Source organism: Monopterus albus, unplaced genomic scaffold (genome assembly GCF_001952655.1).
Source record: "Monopterus albus unplaced genomic scaffold, M_albus_1.0 scaffold62.1, whole genome shotgun sequence".
Lineage (NCBI taxonomy): Eukaryota > Metazoa > Chordata > Actinopteri > Synbranchiformes > Synbranchidae > Monopterus > Monopterus albus.
In genome coordinates, this window is record NW_018127942.1 from 709,562 (window position 1) to 728,275 (window position 18,714).

An 18,714-nucleotide genomic window follows, 5' to 3' on the forward strand; every position below is an offset into this window, starting at 1 on the left:
GGAATCTTAAGTGCAGCAGAAATTTTTTTGTAACCTTGGCCAGATCTGTGCTTTGCCACAATTCTGTCTCTGAGCTCTTCAGGCAGTTCCTTTGACCTCATGATTCTCATTTGCTCTGACATGCACTGTGAGCTGTAGGGTCTTATATAGACAGGTGTGTGGCTTTCCTAATCACGTCCAATCAGTATAATCAAACACAGCTGGACTCAAATGAAGGAGTAGAACCATCTCAGGGATGATCAGATGAAATGGACAGAGCCTAAGTTAAATATATGAGTGTCACAGCAAAGGGTCTGAATACTTTTTCCATGTTATAAAATCAGTTTTTCTTTTTTAATAAATCTGCAAAAATGTTAAAAATTCTGTGTTTTTCTGTCAATATGGGGTGCTGTGTGTACATTAATGAGGAAAAAAATGAACTTAAATGATTTTAGCATATGGCTGCAATATAACAAAGAGTGAAAAATTTAAGGGGGTCTGAGTACTTTCCATACCCACTGTATGCTAGAGGCTTAAGTGGAGATAATGTACCTGTGGATCAGGACTGAGAGTTTCTGATCCCCTAAACACTATTGCAGATGTTTGAGCATCTCTTCTTTTCTACTGAAGGCGTTGTCGTTCCATGTGAGGAACATTGCACGGAGCGTGAAATCGCTTTATAGAGCGGTAGCGAGGGGGTGTGTTGGATTCATAAGCAGTTCTTATCTGAAATGAAAAGTACTTTCAGATATTCCTTTTGTTTTAAATGCCATCTGTTGTTTAGATGCCAAAATGTAGAAATCTGCATATCTCAAAACTAATGAGAAACTACTGGGCTGTCACAAAAAGTCCTTGAATGTGAGCTGTGACATTACATGGAGGCAAATGATCCTGCAAGTGGTGACTCATCTGCATTTTGTTTCCCATTACACAAATGTCTTTTTTGTTCAGTGAAGGCAGAATCTTTCTCTACTGATACAATCTGCCTGTACACAGACTGTTGTGCTACCAAAGCAAACATTTTTTTCTTTCATCTTTAAAATCTGCCTCTGAAATCGTTAGGTGGCTTAAGAGCTTGTCGCCAGAGAGTTTCCAGTTCAATTCCCAGACCAGTAGGATTAAATTTGGGTGTGGCAGGTGAAAAGGCATATTTTTCACACTGTAGTGTTTGGTGTCTTAAGTAAGGCCTTAACCTCAGCTGCTCCACTGAGGATGCTCAGTCACCAGCAGGTCGGACTGTGGTTGCACTGTGCAGCTTCTGGGTGTGAATGTGTGTATGTTTGATTATGATTAGGGTATTCCAGATGCATGGCCTAGAATTTATTTCAGGGGTGGTTCAACGTAGACAAAGTTATTTAAGCCATAACCTCTGAAATGTCACCTTGCACTGCCTGCTCAACATCAGACTGACATATTTAGCAACTAACTGTTGAACATAGTGGGGCATTTAGCAGCCAGTGAGCCAAATATTGTTAGAAAGCTGGTAGAGCTCAAAAGCTGAGCAAAAAAGGAGTGAATATTGAAGTTGCTTTGCATAATTACATATGGGTGCAAGAAACGCAACTCCAAATGAATGTTTATGTTGCTCCATAACTGCACTGCTGGATGTGTAAATAAGCAACTTCTTGCTAACAGGTCTGACATATCAACTTAAAAAAGTGGTGATGTGTTATTGTTGTGCTCAGTTCTTGCTTCTCCTCCCCCCATGTGGCCAACAAATAATTATAAACTCTTTACATTCTAAATACAGTATAAGAGTGTCATCAGTCTTCTCATCTAACTCTTGACAATAAGCAGACATTATTTTTTAACATACGGTAGCTCTACTGGACCCACCTCTGTGTTTACTGTGACCATGTTATGTAATGTCATATTACTCATGTAACATTTTTCCATTTACAGGGCACAGCATGAGAGTATGGTTTGAATATAGTTGCTGTTCTCTCTGCAGACAGACTGCTCCAGTGACAGCGAGAGCGAGGACAACTTCATAGTCGTCCCTCCACGAGACCACCTGGGTCTGGCCATCTTCTCCATGCTCTGCTGTTTCTGGCCTCTGGGGATTGCAGCCTTTTACTTCTCACAGGGGGTAAGGTCACACACACACACACACACACACACACATGTTTTCATCCTTTGTGGAGACTTTACATTGACTTAATTTCATTTCCTGCACAGTTGCCCTACCCATGACCATAACTGCTACTTGTCTAATCTAATCCTAACCTTAAAGGATTGGTTTGGGATTTTTCAAATTGTATTAAAACAATATTCACATGCCCATGTCTGAGTCATTGTAACACTCTCCACACTTAAGGTCTTTTCACACTGAAGGCATATTTTTCATATATTCTTTTTGCATGTCCGTAATAATTTATGTACCAATATTCTGTCAGTGAACTTTAATATGTTTCAACTATGCCACCTTAGCGTGACAGGTTAAGCTTTATTCCTATGTCCAGGGGTTAGCATATCGTGGCCTTCATACACACTGTATATCAACAACAGAATATCTCCGAATGAAAAGCAACATTTTCTTTTCCGCCCCAAGGTCGATTTATTTCAACTTTTTGCTAGTGACAGTAACATGTGCCCAATCACAATGCAGCTTGCTGGAACATAGCAACACTGTTACCATAAGGGCATAGTGCCCCAGTCAGCTAAACCTATCTGATTCATTTATTAAAATCATGTTCAGTATATATTTTACCTCAAACAGACGGCCAGGCACAATTCCAGGTCAACTGAGGCATTGCAATCATTCCAACGCCTCTTAAAGTGCTGTGACAGCAGCAGCAACTCCTCAAATTGTCCCAGGGACATCTTGGAGTAGGACCAAAAACAACCATGGTACAGTTTGAACCCCTGCACCAAGCAGTGAAACTTTCCAAGTTGCCTTTTATCAATATAGGATGTACTCCTTGTATTTGGCAGAACCAGCATCAGGTCATCATCACCTGATGTGGACTTTTGTAGTGTGATCTTTTAGAACTTTACATTCCATAAACATGTTGCGTTTGGTGTGAATATATGTGGTGCATTTAAATTGCCCCCGCCCTGTGGTAGACTGGTGACCTGTCCAGGGTGCACCCCACCTCTTGCCCAATGTGAGCTGGGCTTGGCTCCTGCACCCCCCGCGACCCTCTTCAGGATAAATGGTATAGATAATGGATGAATAGATGGAGTTCTGTCTGTTGCATGAGACGGTTGAGTGACGGCCTTCAAAAACACTTCTAAAATGCTTTCTATGTGAATTGTGTTATGATAAAACTTGTGATTTACACACCTGTTTTTTAACTTAACTGTAACCAAACCCTAACCTTAAACAAAGGCATCACCCTACAGTAAAATGCAATGTTTACATGATGGGGATCAGCCACCAGGACGGCTCAATCCCCACAATGTGAGCAATACCAGGCATGCACATGCACACACACACAGACATTAACACATGCATACCATGCAAACACCTCCAAAACTGTGGCCTGTCACACATGAATGATGCAGCATCTGTTTGTTGAGGTTTAACAGAAAACAGACACATCTACCCACTCACCCAGACACATATTTAAGAAATTAATAGACATGTGCTCACACAAACACACATGGACATAACCACCTCTATGTAAGACTCATCACCAAAACTTTAAGGGTCACCACACCTAAAAAAGTACTGCCAGATGACTCTCTTACTGCCAACGCAAGGCCACTTTTTACTGAGCTACCCATCAATAACTCAAGGCCAATCTGTAATGGCTGCTTGTGCCTGATGCTCTATAAACAGGCTGAAAGCTGCCTTTAGGAAGAGTTTATAAATCACTTTCAAGGTTCTCTCTGAGAAACTCCAAGGAAGGAGGTGTTCTAAATACTAAGATGAGAGAGAGGGCCTTTGAACTAGTGGAGTTTTCAAGGGGACTGAAGATGAAACCAATTACAGGTGTGCGATGTAGTAAAGGTGATGAGCTCTCAGACACATTAAACAGCCTTGTTTGAGCTGTGGTTCAGAAAGCAGAAGAAAACGTGCATGAAGACACACTAAAAACTAGGTTTAATCTGCTGGTGTTTTGATGCTTCTTCAAGGTATTTTATTTATTTACATGGAACTTAAAAAAGCCAGAAAACTGCTGCTCCTGTGTTTGGTTTATACAACTACGTGCTTATCATGGTGTCTGATGGTCTATGCACTTCATGGTCAAATTTAAAACAAAACAAACCTTCTGTTATTTGATTTTGTTTGATAACTGAAATCAGGAATTTCAGTAGCCTAGTATGTGGGTCCAATTTCATGTCCGTGTGCCTGTTTGAGGGCAAGGCTACACACACACACAAACTGCGCACTGCAGGACATACATCCACACAAAATCCTTCCCACAGGGCTGTGCAGAGGTGTGGCTGTGTTTATTCATGCTTTAGAGCATAATCACCATGAAACAAGTACAAAATAACATTTTAAACCTCTCACTTTGGTCTTGCTTATCCTGCCCTCTTGCCTTATTCACTCCCTGGCTTTCTCTCTCTCACATAGGTCTGCAACCTTCTATTCTGCCTTGTTCCCTTTATACAGGAGGTGGAGAAAACTTGTATTGGCAAAAAACCTGCCTGCAACATTTTGGAGGGTCAACATTGATCCACCATGCTGGTACTGTACCTTTAATAAAGAAAAGGCAGAAAACCCCTGCATGGAATGGGCAGTGTAGAGGAGGCTATTATTTGACTTTGATGTAAAGATGAAGCCATATTATTACAATTGATGTGTAATGCACAGTACATCAAATTATACCAACAGGACTTGTTTCCAGACAGAACAAGAAAATTATGACAAGGCTGCTTGTGAATCCATTCGTTTATCTATGCCGCTTATTCCTGAATAGGGTCATGGGGGGCTGGAGCCTAGCCCAGCTGACATTGGGCAAGAGGCAGGGTACACCCTGGACAGGACGCCAGTCTATCACAGGGCTGACATGTAGACTGAAAACCATAGACATTCACACCTTCTTCCTGTGGAACAATGGCGCTAACCACTGCGCTGCTGTGCCGCCCTGCTAGGACAAGGTATTGTAGTAGTTTTTGAAGCTTTTGCCACTATGTTCATAGCCATTAACATCATCAAAGTAAACATAATGATTATCTAAAGGACTCCAACTAGATCTCCTGCATCTCCTGCATCTTTTCAACTCTGTAGGAACCAACTGCAGTGATTGGGCATCACTCAAACAAAGGGCACAGGAATCACCATTTGTCTTGCTGCCAATCAATTCTGCCTCTCTTACTCTACATGCACCAACATGAAAAGGAAAATATGGAAAAAAATGTCTGTGTGTGTCTGTAACACACACAAATATATAGTGTAAGTTTAAAAGTACATGCAAACAGACACAGTATACACACACACACACACACACACACACTAGAGACAGACAAGCTTTTCAGTAAATTGCTCTGCCTTTGACTATAAATTCTTATCGAAAGCTGAAGCATTTAGCTTTCTTATCTGCAGCAGTGAGTAGTCCAGGGCAGATGAAGCCAGTCAGTGAATTATCTTGTCAGGAGCTAATTTGATTCTTCCTGGGTAATTATGGGGAAGTGATGGCTGTGTTTTAGGTGGATGGCTTTTCTGCCAATCTCCCTCCTTTAGAAGATATCTTGCATAAGAGCCATCAGGAAAAGATATGGTTGGAGTCTGGGATTACTTCATTTTATAGCTCAGTAATCTACTTCACCTGTCTTTATTTCATCCAGTTGTTCAAGAGGTCCCCCAATTAAATTAATTCATTTTGCAGGAGTTAACACAAGGACATTGTAAGTTTTTAGCTGGAATTTGATTATTTGTGTGAACTTTCATGCCTCTGTGTTTAGAGATGAGTGTAGGCATCTGTACCGACATACAAAGCCAAAATGCAGTATTGGTCATCATATGACCAGAATTTGATTGTGTGTCACGTATTTTACCTCATAAAAATGTTATGCCTGAGTAATGTATAACTTCTGAACAAACAGTATGTACAATTGGCAGGAATTACAGCTAAACCAAGAACAAGGTAAAGCTATGTAGTCAGGAAACCACAGTCACAGTGGCCTTAGCTGAAGCTAAATTTACCCACACACCCACTGTGTCCTTTAATTGAAAAAGTACTTTTTGATGACATGACTAAGGCAGTAGTTAAACCCACGTCATTATGAAGAGAAAAGCAATGCTATTTAAGCATAGTCCCATTAGATGGTACCTAGTCACTGACTAACATCAGGTAAAGTGCTGGTAAAAACTGACATGTTGTATATGGTGATTTTATGTCTGCCAGTGAAGTAACCATACAGGTTATGTTTTTATCCTTAGTGGGAAGGAGGTAAAAGACATTGCATAATTTTTTTTTACGTGTTTATACTATTCAATCGCTAACACCAACAACACAAGAGATGTTTATGCTTTTTGCTGCATTTCATAGTCTGTTTTGCATGGTTTTATAGGGCTAACATAACTTTTCCATCTGGCTAATATCAGCCGCATGTCACGTAACAACCGGTTCTCATTTTGAAGGTAAATTAGCATAGTATTTCTTTGACACCTAGCACATATTGAGAATGAATGTCACGCTAGATTTTTACCAGACAAAAACACAACATTAACTAGCAACTTTGAGCAGAGTAATGTGGCCATTTTCAAATCTAGAAAACAGAATGTAAAAAGAGACACCTTGTGATTGGTGACTCACTCTCTTCCTTAGATGCATTCTGGGATTTAACAAGTGTAGCAGAATGAGCCAGGAAGAAAGGTTTAGAATGGAGCACATCTTACTCTGAGGACATTTACAGGCAAACAATTTAGAAACTGTAATAGAGTTTGTGGATGGCAGATCAATAATGTTTTTGTCCCACTGGAAGGTCAGGCCTGGTCAGACAGAAGGAGTATGGCATGGCTTCTCGAGGAGAGGAATTGAGCGAGGGCATCAACAAACACACAGAGAAACAAGCATGCATTAATATGCTACTTTAAATCGTTTGTATCCTATTTGCCAAAAACTACATCTTTCATTCTGTGGAACCTCGTTAATGTAAATAGCGCCTCACGGCTCAGGAGGCAGCATTAACCGCCTACACACATACACGACTGATAATCACTAGAATACCATGAATATCTGGGAGAAAATTAGCTTTGAGCCTTTGATTAGAAAACGGAATTGAGTTTCAATTATTGGCACTAATAGGGTGAGTATTTTGTTTGGAGATGCTGATAAATGTTTCTCTCAGCTCTGAGACATCTGCACTGGAAAGTGCAAAGTTGAGAAGCGGCAGCCATTCCTTTCACGGCTATGCAAATATGACTCCCCTGCACAGCATACAAGTCATCATAATGGATGAAAATGAACGAGGTAATTACTCAGAAACAGTGTATGTATTTGCGTGTGTGTCTGCATGAGGGAGGTCGAGACAGACACAGAGAGAGAGGGAGTGAGATTTTAAGCTTTTTGTGTTGATTATTTGGAAGAAAACCTGAATTGACTTCCAAGAGAGCATCACAGTCTGCATGCAGCTAAGTCTGAGATGTTATCTTTATTTCACCACATTTCAATCATTTTGCCAAGGTAGTGGAGATAAAGCCTTAATGCTTCTAACCATTTCCCTCTCAAGGGGATTCAAGGAAAAATGCTCGCACCAACATTTGTACGGTGATATTCAGACCTAATGCTCAGAAAGAGGAGAGCATAAGTAGGCACATGCATCCAACCAGTTACTCTCAGCTTTTTCGTCCAGATTACAGCACAGGCTTTCATTTTTCTCAGCTACATCATGCTTTGACTTGAATGCTTGTGTGAAGTGGAGCAAAAGGTCCTTAAATCAATTACAGTGTTTAAGAAATGCTTTCACTATAACAAGCACGTGCCCTTCAATTCCTGCAGTGGTGGAGAGAATTAAAATGTCCACTGACACATTATGACTCCTTTAAGGAGTCTCCCTCCCAAAAGACCTTGCTGGGAGGAGGGTGAAGTAATACATCCTGAAAAGGACAAAGTGCTTTGTCTTGTTTTGAAAGCAAAGTCACATCTAATTTCCCATAAAGCTCCATAATGGTGCTTTTGTTTCAATAATTACTGTATTGACATGGAAGCTAAAGGCCATGCCTTGAATGCACACCCTTTGTCTAGATTTGCTTTCTGACCTTTCGAGGGAAGACATTTGGCTAAAGAGCTTTTTTTCTATGTCTCTCTGTTGCTGCCTTTGTCTTGAACTATTAACCACTGTCTTTAAAATCCTTTTGAAACACGTGCGCACACAGTGGAAAGATGCCAAGCATTGTTTTTTTTTCCAGCAGTAACAACCACAACTGGGAAATGGTAAATGGAGTTTTTTTATATTGATTAGTTATTTATTATTCAGATGATAAAGCGGGTGTCGATAAAGGTGCAACATTTACTGGTTCATAAGGACAAAATTCAACCACAGAGATCACTGACTGTTAAACAGTGCAAGAGTAGTGGGATAGTACTGGCTGCCCTTTTACAAAGATCTCAAAAATGTCTTTGTACCTTAAAGACAACTTTCACATGATGAAATGCAAACATCATAATCAAGAATTTGTGTTTCATTCCTCTACAGCAAACAAGCTGCTTGAAATGTGCAAGTAGCCATTTTAAGGACAGATAATAGTCATGATGCCATAGTAATTGTCTGTGCTGCATTTACTTAACTTAGCATTGTTTTGCAGTAATAAATATGCCATCTTTGTTATATAATTCTTATATTATTGACATCTAGCCTGTTATTATCATTTTCCAGTGGTGGAAGAAGCACTCACATTGAATGTTACAGATGGTAAAGGTCGAGCTATTTTAACTATGTTACCAAATGAATGTAGTGGAGTAAAAAGTACAATATTTGGCTCTAAAATGTAGTGAAGTGAAATTACAGAGCAGCAGAAAATGAAAAGTAAAGTACAGATACCTCAGAACTGTTTTCAAATCTTAAAAAAAAACTAAAATTCAGATTCACATCTAGCCTGTTAACATTCCTGTTTGGTTAACTGCATAGAGATGATTGATATTTGCTTTCCAATAGCCATCTCCTCTCAGTGAGGACAAGCATTTGCTCAGTTGTAAAATACTCACTGATTTTTTGAGACTCTCGTTCTGTTATAATAAATAAGGTGGGGCATCCTGCAAAGAAACTTCATTTGAGCCCTTTTGATCCACAATCTGCAAGTCTGTGAGCAAAGTCACAGTCAAAACAAGTATTTAAACAGAGCCTTGCATTGGTGTTTAGGTTTCAATCCGTTACCACTGTCAGATACAAAGTCCACTTCAGTGCAGACATTACATCATACTAGGAGTCACAGTCCCCCTTAACCTCAGATGTGAATAAGAACTGTAACCTTGTCTTGCTTGGAGTTGCAGCTCACTTCCAAAATGAACAGGACAGGTTATTATAAGAGAGGACCGTGGCCTCACAGTTGAAGGAAAAGAGCCTGATGCCAGCTTCATCATATTCACACACATCATTCATCAGCTCCGTCATTATCACACAAATAATGAAGGTCACTCACACACTCACACTACATATCAAAGAGGTGCTGGCATAGTCTGACCAGTGCTTTGTGTTACAGGCAGAATATATTATGGTTATGATTCAGCAACATGCTCGACTGTTGACACTACTGAATCTCACTAAGGAGAAAAACTAATTAATAGATGTGGCAGCATTTGGAAAAAAAAAAACAAGTGAGGTTAGGGGAGGACGGTGGAGATAGAAAATGAAAAAGCCAATACAAAGTCCAAACACTAATGTTTTCCACTGTTGTCTGTGTGTAATGTCTGCTTTAGCGCTGGCCTCTATTCAGTGATGTGAATGAAAACAACAAATCACAATAAGCATCTCTCTTCCCTCCATTTCCCTCCTGGCAAGCACGTCCATTCAAAGGCAACGGAAGCTGGAGGACACCCAGCACAGGCATGTCTCGAAATGCATCAACAACGGGCAGGGGAGACAAGATAAACCACTATTCAACATCTATTCATTGTTGTATTTTTCTGTAAAGTATTCACATCAGGTATCCAGTGGAGAGTGGAATGTACAAGAAGCAAGAACCTCTTTAGAATCAGTTAAATATGTGATGTTGTCCGTCTAGTGGGGCAGGGTTTACACCTTTTCATTCTTTACTAGGGGCTCCCAGGGATGCTGTATTTACTGCCATTAATAGTTTTAAATACTGACCAAACTAATAAACACCAGTTCCACCTTATTAATTATTATTTACAAAGAACTTTTTAGGTAAATTGTTTAAAGCTGCTATAATCAACATTTACATTAGTAATGGATCTAATCACTAATAATGTAATGTGAAAAGGATCACTCATAGTGACAATTCCGGAGAGCTCTGTGGGGTTTTTCAGCTCATTGTTTTGGTTTTACCGCCTTGCGACGTTACTGTTTCACTCTCACTCAGTTTCAGTTTGATCTCTGTTATTTTCAGCCACAGCAGTGTGTTGTTGTTGAGTGCAGCCCTCTAATACAGCTTTAAATAATTTATTTATTATTCATAAATACTTCAGGGGTGCATTGTGATCAAGAGACAGGGTTCCTGCCTGCTACATGCACAGCTCAGGTTTGCTTCTTGGTCAATGTACCACACCCAGTTACTGGGGTTGTACGAGCCAGTGCGTTCTTAGTGCTGGTCCCAAGCCCGGATAAAATGGGAGGGTTGCATCAGACTTTGCATCCAGTGGGAAACCTGTGCCAAATCACATATGCTGATTTAATAAACTTCCATATCTATGGAGATGGATGATTACGCTGCGATGACCCCTAACAGGAGCAGCTGAAAGAAGATAAAAAAATTATAAATGCTTTAGGTAGTAAATTATTAACAAAACGGGTTTTATTTTTTCTGGACTATTTGGACTGAATGCTAGTTTTGTTGTCATGAATAAACCATTTACATACTGAACAATTTTGTTTTATTAAACAAAGATATTAATGATCCATTAATTCATTACAAATAACTGTTACATGATATACTGTAATAAAGTATTAAATGGTCAGAGAGCAAAGGGACACTAACATAATGAGACTAGAAGGAAAACAAGAGTGACTCTGGTGTTGTTGGTGAGCCCAGGTCACTTGTTCTTTAAATGAGATTTATTTTAGTTCATACAGCTCGCATAAAAACAACTTCAAGTTTTTTATTTTATTATATTTTATTTTAAAGCCAGAACAATTGGAACATCAGTGTATTTCATGCAGACTGTCAATAGTCCATTTTAGGGCCGCTGCTTGAATGAGGGATAAAAGTGTAATATTTGTGTCTGGATGTTGTTTGACAAAAAGATTTCAGTTATTTTATGCTGTGGTCAGTTACTCACACTACAACAATACTTAAAACAAACAGCAGAACGGTTAACACAACACTACAGACAGGATCTATTTGCCTATAGTGGGCTGTAAAAGTGCACTATAACCTTAAATTCTTCGTTACTAAATCATGGCAATGGAGGATGTAAGCTGGAAAAGAAAAAACTCCACACAGCAAAGCGATGACGATGCATAAAGAACCAGCTTTTTCACTTTTTTTTTTTACTAAATAATGCACAGTATTTGTCCTTTGATTGTTTTTCTTTCAAACAATACTGTAAAAATATATTTTTAAGCTAGTTTGATCTCTTTAAAAATCCTCTGTTGAGTTTTTGTTTTAATTTAATGACAAATTATGATAATCTGTGTTTCTCATGTGTCATTTATCATTCACTGCTAGCAGCTGGGGTGGCCATCACTTCCAGTGCTTTGCATTTTCACTCTAATTGCCATTTTTTTGTCCCGCCATGCACTACGAGCTCTGCTGGGTTATTCTGAGCCACTCAGTCCATGGGCCTATCCCCTGTTTCATTCCCTTATTTTTCTCCACACAACCACAGAAATAAGAAACAGTTTTTGCAATGGCTCTTCTGAAAAAATGGGTCGCTCTTCCTCCTGAGGACCCTCTGAACTGTATCTGACTTTCTTCTTTCCTTACATTTCTTCTTTTCTAGACCACCAAGGCAGTGAACAAAGGCGACTTCCCTCTGGCCAACATCGCTTCCCGACGGGCTTTGTTTCTCGCTGCCCTCTCCATCACTATAGGCACCGGTGTGTATGTTGGGGTGGTGGTAGCTCTCATCGCCTACCTTTCTAAACCAGGGCACATATAGCCGACACACCCTCCCTCCAAACACATACCTCCAGGGAGCCCATGAAGACAACAACCCCCCCTGGGAAACAGCATTGCTCTCTCAGACTTGGAAGAAAGTTCTTTTTTTTTTTTAGATGTACAGTTTTTTCCCTCCACCTCCTTTTTTTCCTGTCTTCTCTCCCTCCAGGTCCTCCATCAGCCAAGATTAGCTGCAGTGACTAGAAAGAGGTCAAGCTTGAGGGTGAGAAGAGCGGGAATTGGGGATAGACAAAGTTGTTTTTTTGTTTTTGAGTATTGGAAGTATTCCAGTGTTGGAGCACAGTTTGCATCTCATTGACTTAAACTCATATTTACTTCATCCATTTTTGGCTGGTTTTTAACATCTACTGTGAGAAAGAAACTTTGAGGAGGAAAGACTAAGACTATAACTGCTTGAACTACTAAAGAGCAGAGGTCGGGGAGGGTTAGAATTTGACACAGAATCACTCTGAAACCAACTCAGTGTTGTTGTTATTTGAGCTGCTGTCACCTGTCATCTTCGTTTGCCACCCAGGACTTTCTCTGTTCGTTATTTGCTCCACTAACTCAAAAAAAAAACCATGACTGCTTTTGTGTTTACCTCAAAAATGATGAAAATGCATGATCACGTGTTTGTTAAATCGTGACAAAGGAGGGCTTTTATTTCTGGGAAAGACTTTAGAAAACAAATACAGAACTACTGCAAATCATTTCCATCAATAAAGAATAAAAAAATGATCAAATATGATCAGGAACAAAGGCTGTTTTCTTCGCCAGTGATCAATATGCACTGGTATGAAGTACAAAAGTGGAGCTTGAGACCTGTATTTTGTTTTCTTACTGAGAACATGTCCATTCATCAAAAGCATGCCCTGAAATCTAACAAAGTCTGCTCATGCCAAATATAGTTTGCCTACATACATGCAAACATGCTGTGTTTTTGTTTGTCTTTGGGTTCCCTGCTATCACAAAGCACCTTGATTAATCTCACTTTAAGGATTGTTCATTTAATAGCTTTTGAAGTGAAGAACAGATGTGGGGCATCCAGATGGTCAGAAAAGAGTGTCGCCCAAAAACACTGCAGCTGGTCACACAATGTGAAATTAAGTATCAGCCATGCACGGTGGACAAGGAGGTTATAAATCAGCTAGATATAGTCATTAAACGGCAGGCCTTACATATCATCCAGGGCTGCACATATAAACAAAGTGACCCAGTCTGACAGCAGCTGTGATCAGTTATTCTTTGCATGGCTCCAGCTGTGGCAGCAGTATGCTGCTACACATGATTGATTGGATTCAGAACTTTTTGTCAGACCATAAAAAAGCTTAAAATTTAAATTGATAAGGCTATGAAGGGGCTCATATTTTGTGCAGTACTTTAACCCACTTTTCTGAATTCAGCTATGAAAACAGAGCCCATTTCATTGCAAAAAAGCATTTAGATATTTCAGTTTGTTTCTTCACATGATTTCAAGAATTTCAACTCAAGTTGAACTGACAAATTCACTGTATGAAGGGCTTATTAATTACTACGATTTTAGTTGTTTTTTTGTTTTGTTTTTTTGTTTTTTACAGAATACAAGCCAGACAGATGCTAGCTGAAGCAGTGACGCCTCAAGAGGAGACATTACATACTTAGTTTTCCCTGCACAGGTCCTGCATTAGTCATACCTGACATTTATGGTGCACAATTAGCTCCCTGTAATGGATTTTTCTGAAGGAATGTGTAGTCTCTGGAGCATAGCCCTAAAATAGCACTACCACATTAATTCCACTAATAAGCCACTTTTGGCATCACTGTTTGCTGTCAGAATCTGCAAGTAAACAATCCATTTACACATCCTCAGCTATGTGAACATTCTGAAATGAACACAGTTCTGTTGTGCTAATGAAGAGTGAATGTTGCCCATATTCTTCAAGGGAGGTTTCCACAGTGTACTCAGCTAAAAATAAAGGCTGCGGCTAAGACTTCAACGTTATCTTGAATTTTATTTTTGGCCTGTATGAGTAAACATCTAGCCATTGTTTGATTAAATGTAGTCATAAAGTAAAAGACCATGCTGGGCTGAATTTGGATTGATATCTAGGTATTTGTTTAAAGCCCTAAGGGCAGAGACACACCAAGAACTAGCGGTGACACAGGCTATTTTACCTCATGTCGCCTTTGTCTAGGCCACTCGGGTCAAAAAAGTGGCACTTGAACATACCACCTGGACTACAGCCAACAGCTGACAGGCACATGCTGTATGTTCTGCACCTGCATGAGAGAAATAACTCCTCTTACCAGCAGGTGGCAGAATCTGTACTCACCATTCAGAAAGAGAAAGAAGAAGAGCTAGACAGTGGATATACAAGCTGTAAACAAAGCAGCTCTCGTTCACCGCAGCTGCTGTTTACATGTCTGATAAGAAGTTGCAAATGGCACTTCCTTTCTCTGTCCTTGGTCTTTGGGTTGTGGAAGAAGAAAGGAGGTCGTGGAGGAGAAAAACAAAGAGAAACCACACTAAATTAGTGAAATCACGGATACTACTGTAACAGGCTGAAGGGGCTTTCCTGAACCATCTCGTGCATTGATTCATTAAGTTGAACAGCCAATCAAAGAGGTGTCTTTCTCTGCCAAGGCCCAACGCCAATTCAACATGCTGAATCAGCCAAATTCCTGTGGACAGGGACTGACTAGTGCCAACAGTGTGGGACACAGTGTGAAGACGAGGGAGAGGGACACTCACCAACAGCCCGACAGTGGCCAATGGCTGAGCGTCAGCTTGTTGTGTCACAGGCCTTAAATTCACTTAACTGAGTTTCTGGTCATCTAGAAAACTAGTTATGACACTGTATATGTTTGGCCTTATAGTCTCTGACTCACTTTGACCATGTCCCAATGGTAACTCATGAGCTCCTGACTCCATGTCAGCATATACATTATGACCATCAAGGCAACTATAGTGAAAGACTGTACGCTGTCATCCCTTGGAGAAAGTGTTATCACCGATTATGATAAACATGCATTGTGTGTGTAGTGTGTCATTCAAATGCTGTGTTTTTATCTGGCTTCTTTGGCAACCTGGTATTGTGCAGTGTGGATCTCAATGCTGTTGTTTATTTCTTGAGCTTATGTACACATCCACTTGACAAAGACATTTGTTGAATGCATTCCTCAATGCCAGGGTGGTAATTCTTCGTCGTGCTCTTAAGGCTAATTAAAGAAGACTCTTTTTTTTTAATTACATTTATGTTTCAGGATTTTTTTCCAGTCTTGTGTGAAGGCAACATGTACTGTACATACTGCAAATAAAGACATGTTCAAATGTAATGACAAATAAATCAGAAAGGAAGGAGGACGGCCTTTCTGTAAAGCAAAAATTGTTTTTCTCTGTGGTTTACATAACACCCAGTCAGATTCATATCCGAAAAATCCTCCACAAGCTGAGTAATTGAGATGCTTGAACTGTTCTTAAAGCAAAAGCAAACAGACTGAGTCATCAAGTGTAGGTGGTTTTGCTATAAAGAGACAGAGGATCAGCTCTGAAATTTGTAGCTGCAGTGTTCTCATTGCTGCATGCGGGAAAGTATAGCTCTCTTTGTGCTGTTATTGAACATAAATTCAGAGCTCAATGTTTCAAACAACGTGCAATACAGGAACAGGACAAACACGCATTTCACACTCTGCCTTTATATATCAGTGATAGTCACCTTCACACAGTCTAACAGCAGCAGGCATGTTTTAGTGTGCTGGGATTGTTAAGCTTATTATTTACAACAAAGGTTTGCAACCTGTATTGTCGGACCCGGTTTTATCAGATGAGCTCAAGTGTCTCTTCATCAACACCATCCAAATATGTTGTTATGAACTGGATGAATTATATCAAGTGTTTATGCTTTACTGTTATTCATTACTCTATTTTAAATGTTTATTCATTATTTTTAATTACGTTTACCCACCTTTTAGTTAAAAAGGTCAAATGCTTATCCAGTGCTTTGTGATATTTTAATTGTTGAAGTTATTTTCAACTGTTTATCCATCACTTATAGGGAACCATTTCACCAGTTTATTTATTAGTTATAGCTAACTATTCCATCCATTAACTATACCACTTATCCTTGATGGTTGTCTGCAAGCTGGAGCCAATGCCAAGTGACACTGGACAAAAGATGGCGTGCACTCTGGACAGGGTGCCAGTCCATCACAGGGCTGACACAGAGGTGAGAGTAAAAGTTATTGTACATTCCAGCTGTTTCAACTGTTTAGTCATAACTTTAAGGAAATTTCAACAGTTTGAACCTCAGACTACATTCAGCTAAGAGATCTACACACACAGTACTTTTTGCTATTTCACCTGCTTATTCACAACAATTTCACCTACTTGTTTTTTGCTTATACAGTTTGTAGGCCTTACTATTTCAGCATCAAAGGTTTATCCATACATTTAGCTAATATCCACAGATGTTAGATCCAACTGTTCTTAGCACAGTGGTGGAGAACACCCCTGGTCGATCTACACCAGGGAAGAAAGACACAAAATCTTTCCATGAAGGAACTAAACCCTACATGCAAACAAATTCTTCCGTCAGAGCTGATTCTAAGGTATTGCAGGCTGTGTCAGTGTGCGTGCAACAGGAGATGGGGAAGAGCTCTCATTACAGGAGTGAGTAAGAAGCGAGTCACAAGCTGATGTCTTTGTCGGTGAACATGCTGCAGCACAATAGACAATGCTGAGCTGCTTGCCTAGTCATCAGCGGTGAAAAAGTACAAGACAAAACAAAGAGCATGCTCCACTTGTTTTCACCAGGATATGCTAAACAGGTAAAGCTCAGAGCACAATGGATCACACAAAGACTGCTGGGTTCCCCCGTTTCTGTGTGTTTGCCCAAGCAAACAAGACAGTAAAGTATTCTGCTCATCCTCTGGGGTTCTGCTTGATTTGTGCAAGAGGGATTTCATATGCTCCATTTAAAGATGATTTGTGAAGTTGTATATTTCTTCAGGAAAATTGAATGTTATTGTAGAGTTATATGTAGAATCATCAAAGATTTCAATCATTTCAAAATAGGGAAAGTGTTTTGAAACCTCCACTGTATGAGCTCTCGTACTTGCCCACAAACAACAAAAACTGTAAGTCGGTGGAATTTTACAGCTTCTGATTATATTGTTCACAGGTAAATTAGGCAACGTGAGGTGTATGGCACAGTTTGTGTTGTGTTTTAATTACAGTGTGCATGGCACATGTTTTTTACAGATTATTTTCTGAGTTGAATTCTTTTCTTTCTGCAGTGTTTTTCCCTTACACGGGTAGAGACAACCTTTGAAACCACAGGAAAGAGACATGAATGGAAACAGACAGAACTTCACTGTAAATGTTACTGATTTTTTTGTAGGAACTCGTATTGTTTTTCCAACCTGCCAAAATAGAAGAGTTGGGGGGTAATACAGTCTAACCCAGAGGTCTCAAACTTCCCTTAAATGTTTTTGAAGTTTGCTGGGGAGATAAAGTACCTCCATAGCATCCTATGAGGGTTTCAAACAGGCAAGAAAGCTGAGGAAAATGGAAGCTGAAAAGCAGACGAGCAGCCTCCTCCCACTGAGGTCATTCCCTGTGATATTTCCTTACAGCTTTAACATAGAAAACAGTGCAAATCATTTTCAAATATCTGTACATGGTTAACCTAATCATGATGCAGCCTTAGTTTATCGCTATTTTCAAAAATGGAAAAGAGATTTCAATTTTAGGTTTGTAATGAAATTCCTTGATGCATTAAAGGGGTTTTGGACAGTTTTCACCCACAAATAAAGCCGTTCATTTGGCTTATGTGACCCAGGCACTTAAAGAAAAAGAAAAAGCACAGTGAATGATTCTGGTTTGGAGCATACTGTACATGCATGTAGTCATGTGGATTATGAACCCCAAGTATTCTAACGGGGAGGCCAGTGCTGATCATTGCATGACATTGCAGTGTAATGCTCACCTTCCAGAATCTTAACAGCTTACATAACAGGGGATGCAACTCCTGTAGAATTTTATTTCAGAAGGGTTTTGATCAAGTCACATTACCACCTCATATCTGCAGTTACTGTGCATTGACAGTGCAAAAATTATGAGAAAGTCTTAATAGCTTTAAAAAAAAAATGGAATCTAAATTTCAGTACTGTACTTTGTGAATTTGCAATGTACCTGTAAGACTATTTGGGAAAAGGAGCTTAGAGGAGTGGGCACTGCCTTTTTGACTGAGAGGAAAAAGAGTGTCTCACAAGCACCGGGTTACAAAGAAGAACAAAAAAGGCTCACAGATGTTATGTTCTCTGAATGTTTTCATTTTGGCTGACAGGATTAGCCAGGCCCCGGGCTGTTTCAGCTCCATATCCATCATAGTCCCTAAGGCTACAGTGATAGATCACAAAAGCATTCTGGTCATGAAAAAGCCCTTTGGTGCAAACTTATTTCCATTTTCTAACCAAACACTTCTGTAGAGCTTTACCTATGCTTCTGCAGCCAGTCTCTATATTTAGTCTAGATAGTATTTTTGGGTATATTTGCTTTTACTTGTCTCTTCCAATAGGAAAGT

The 18,714-nt window shown here is 39.7% G+C and overlaps 1 protein-coding gene across 1 annotated transcript in view; it reads left to right on the top strand.

Moving 5' to 3' along the window:
• syndig1l (synapse differentiation inducing 1-like) overlaps nt 1-12,719 on the top strand; it is a 39,891-nt gene extending 27,172 nt beyond the window's left edge. The window contains exons 3-4 of the mRNA XM_020603759.1: nt 1,931-2,068; nt 11,994-12,719. Of these exons, the coding sequence (XP_020459415.1) occupies nt 1,931-2,068; nt 11,994-12,152 (297 nt within the window). The 3' untranslated portion in view covers nt 12,153-12,719. The remainder of the gene's footprint in view (nt 1-1,930; nt 2,069-11,993) is intronic.
• The last annotated feature ends 5,995 nt before the right edge of the window (nt 12,720-18,714 follow it).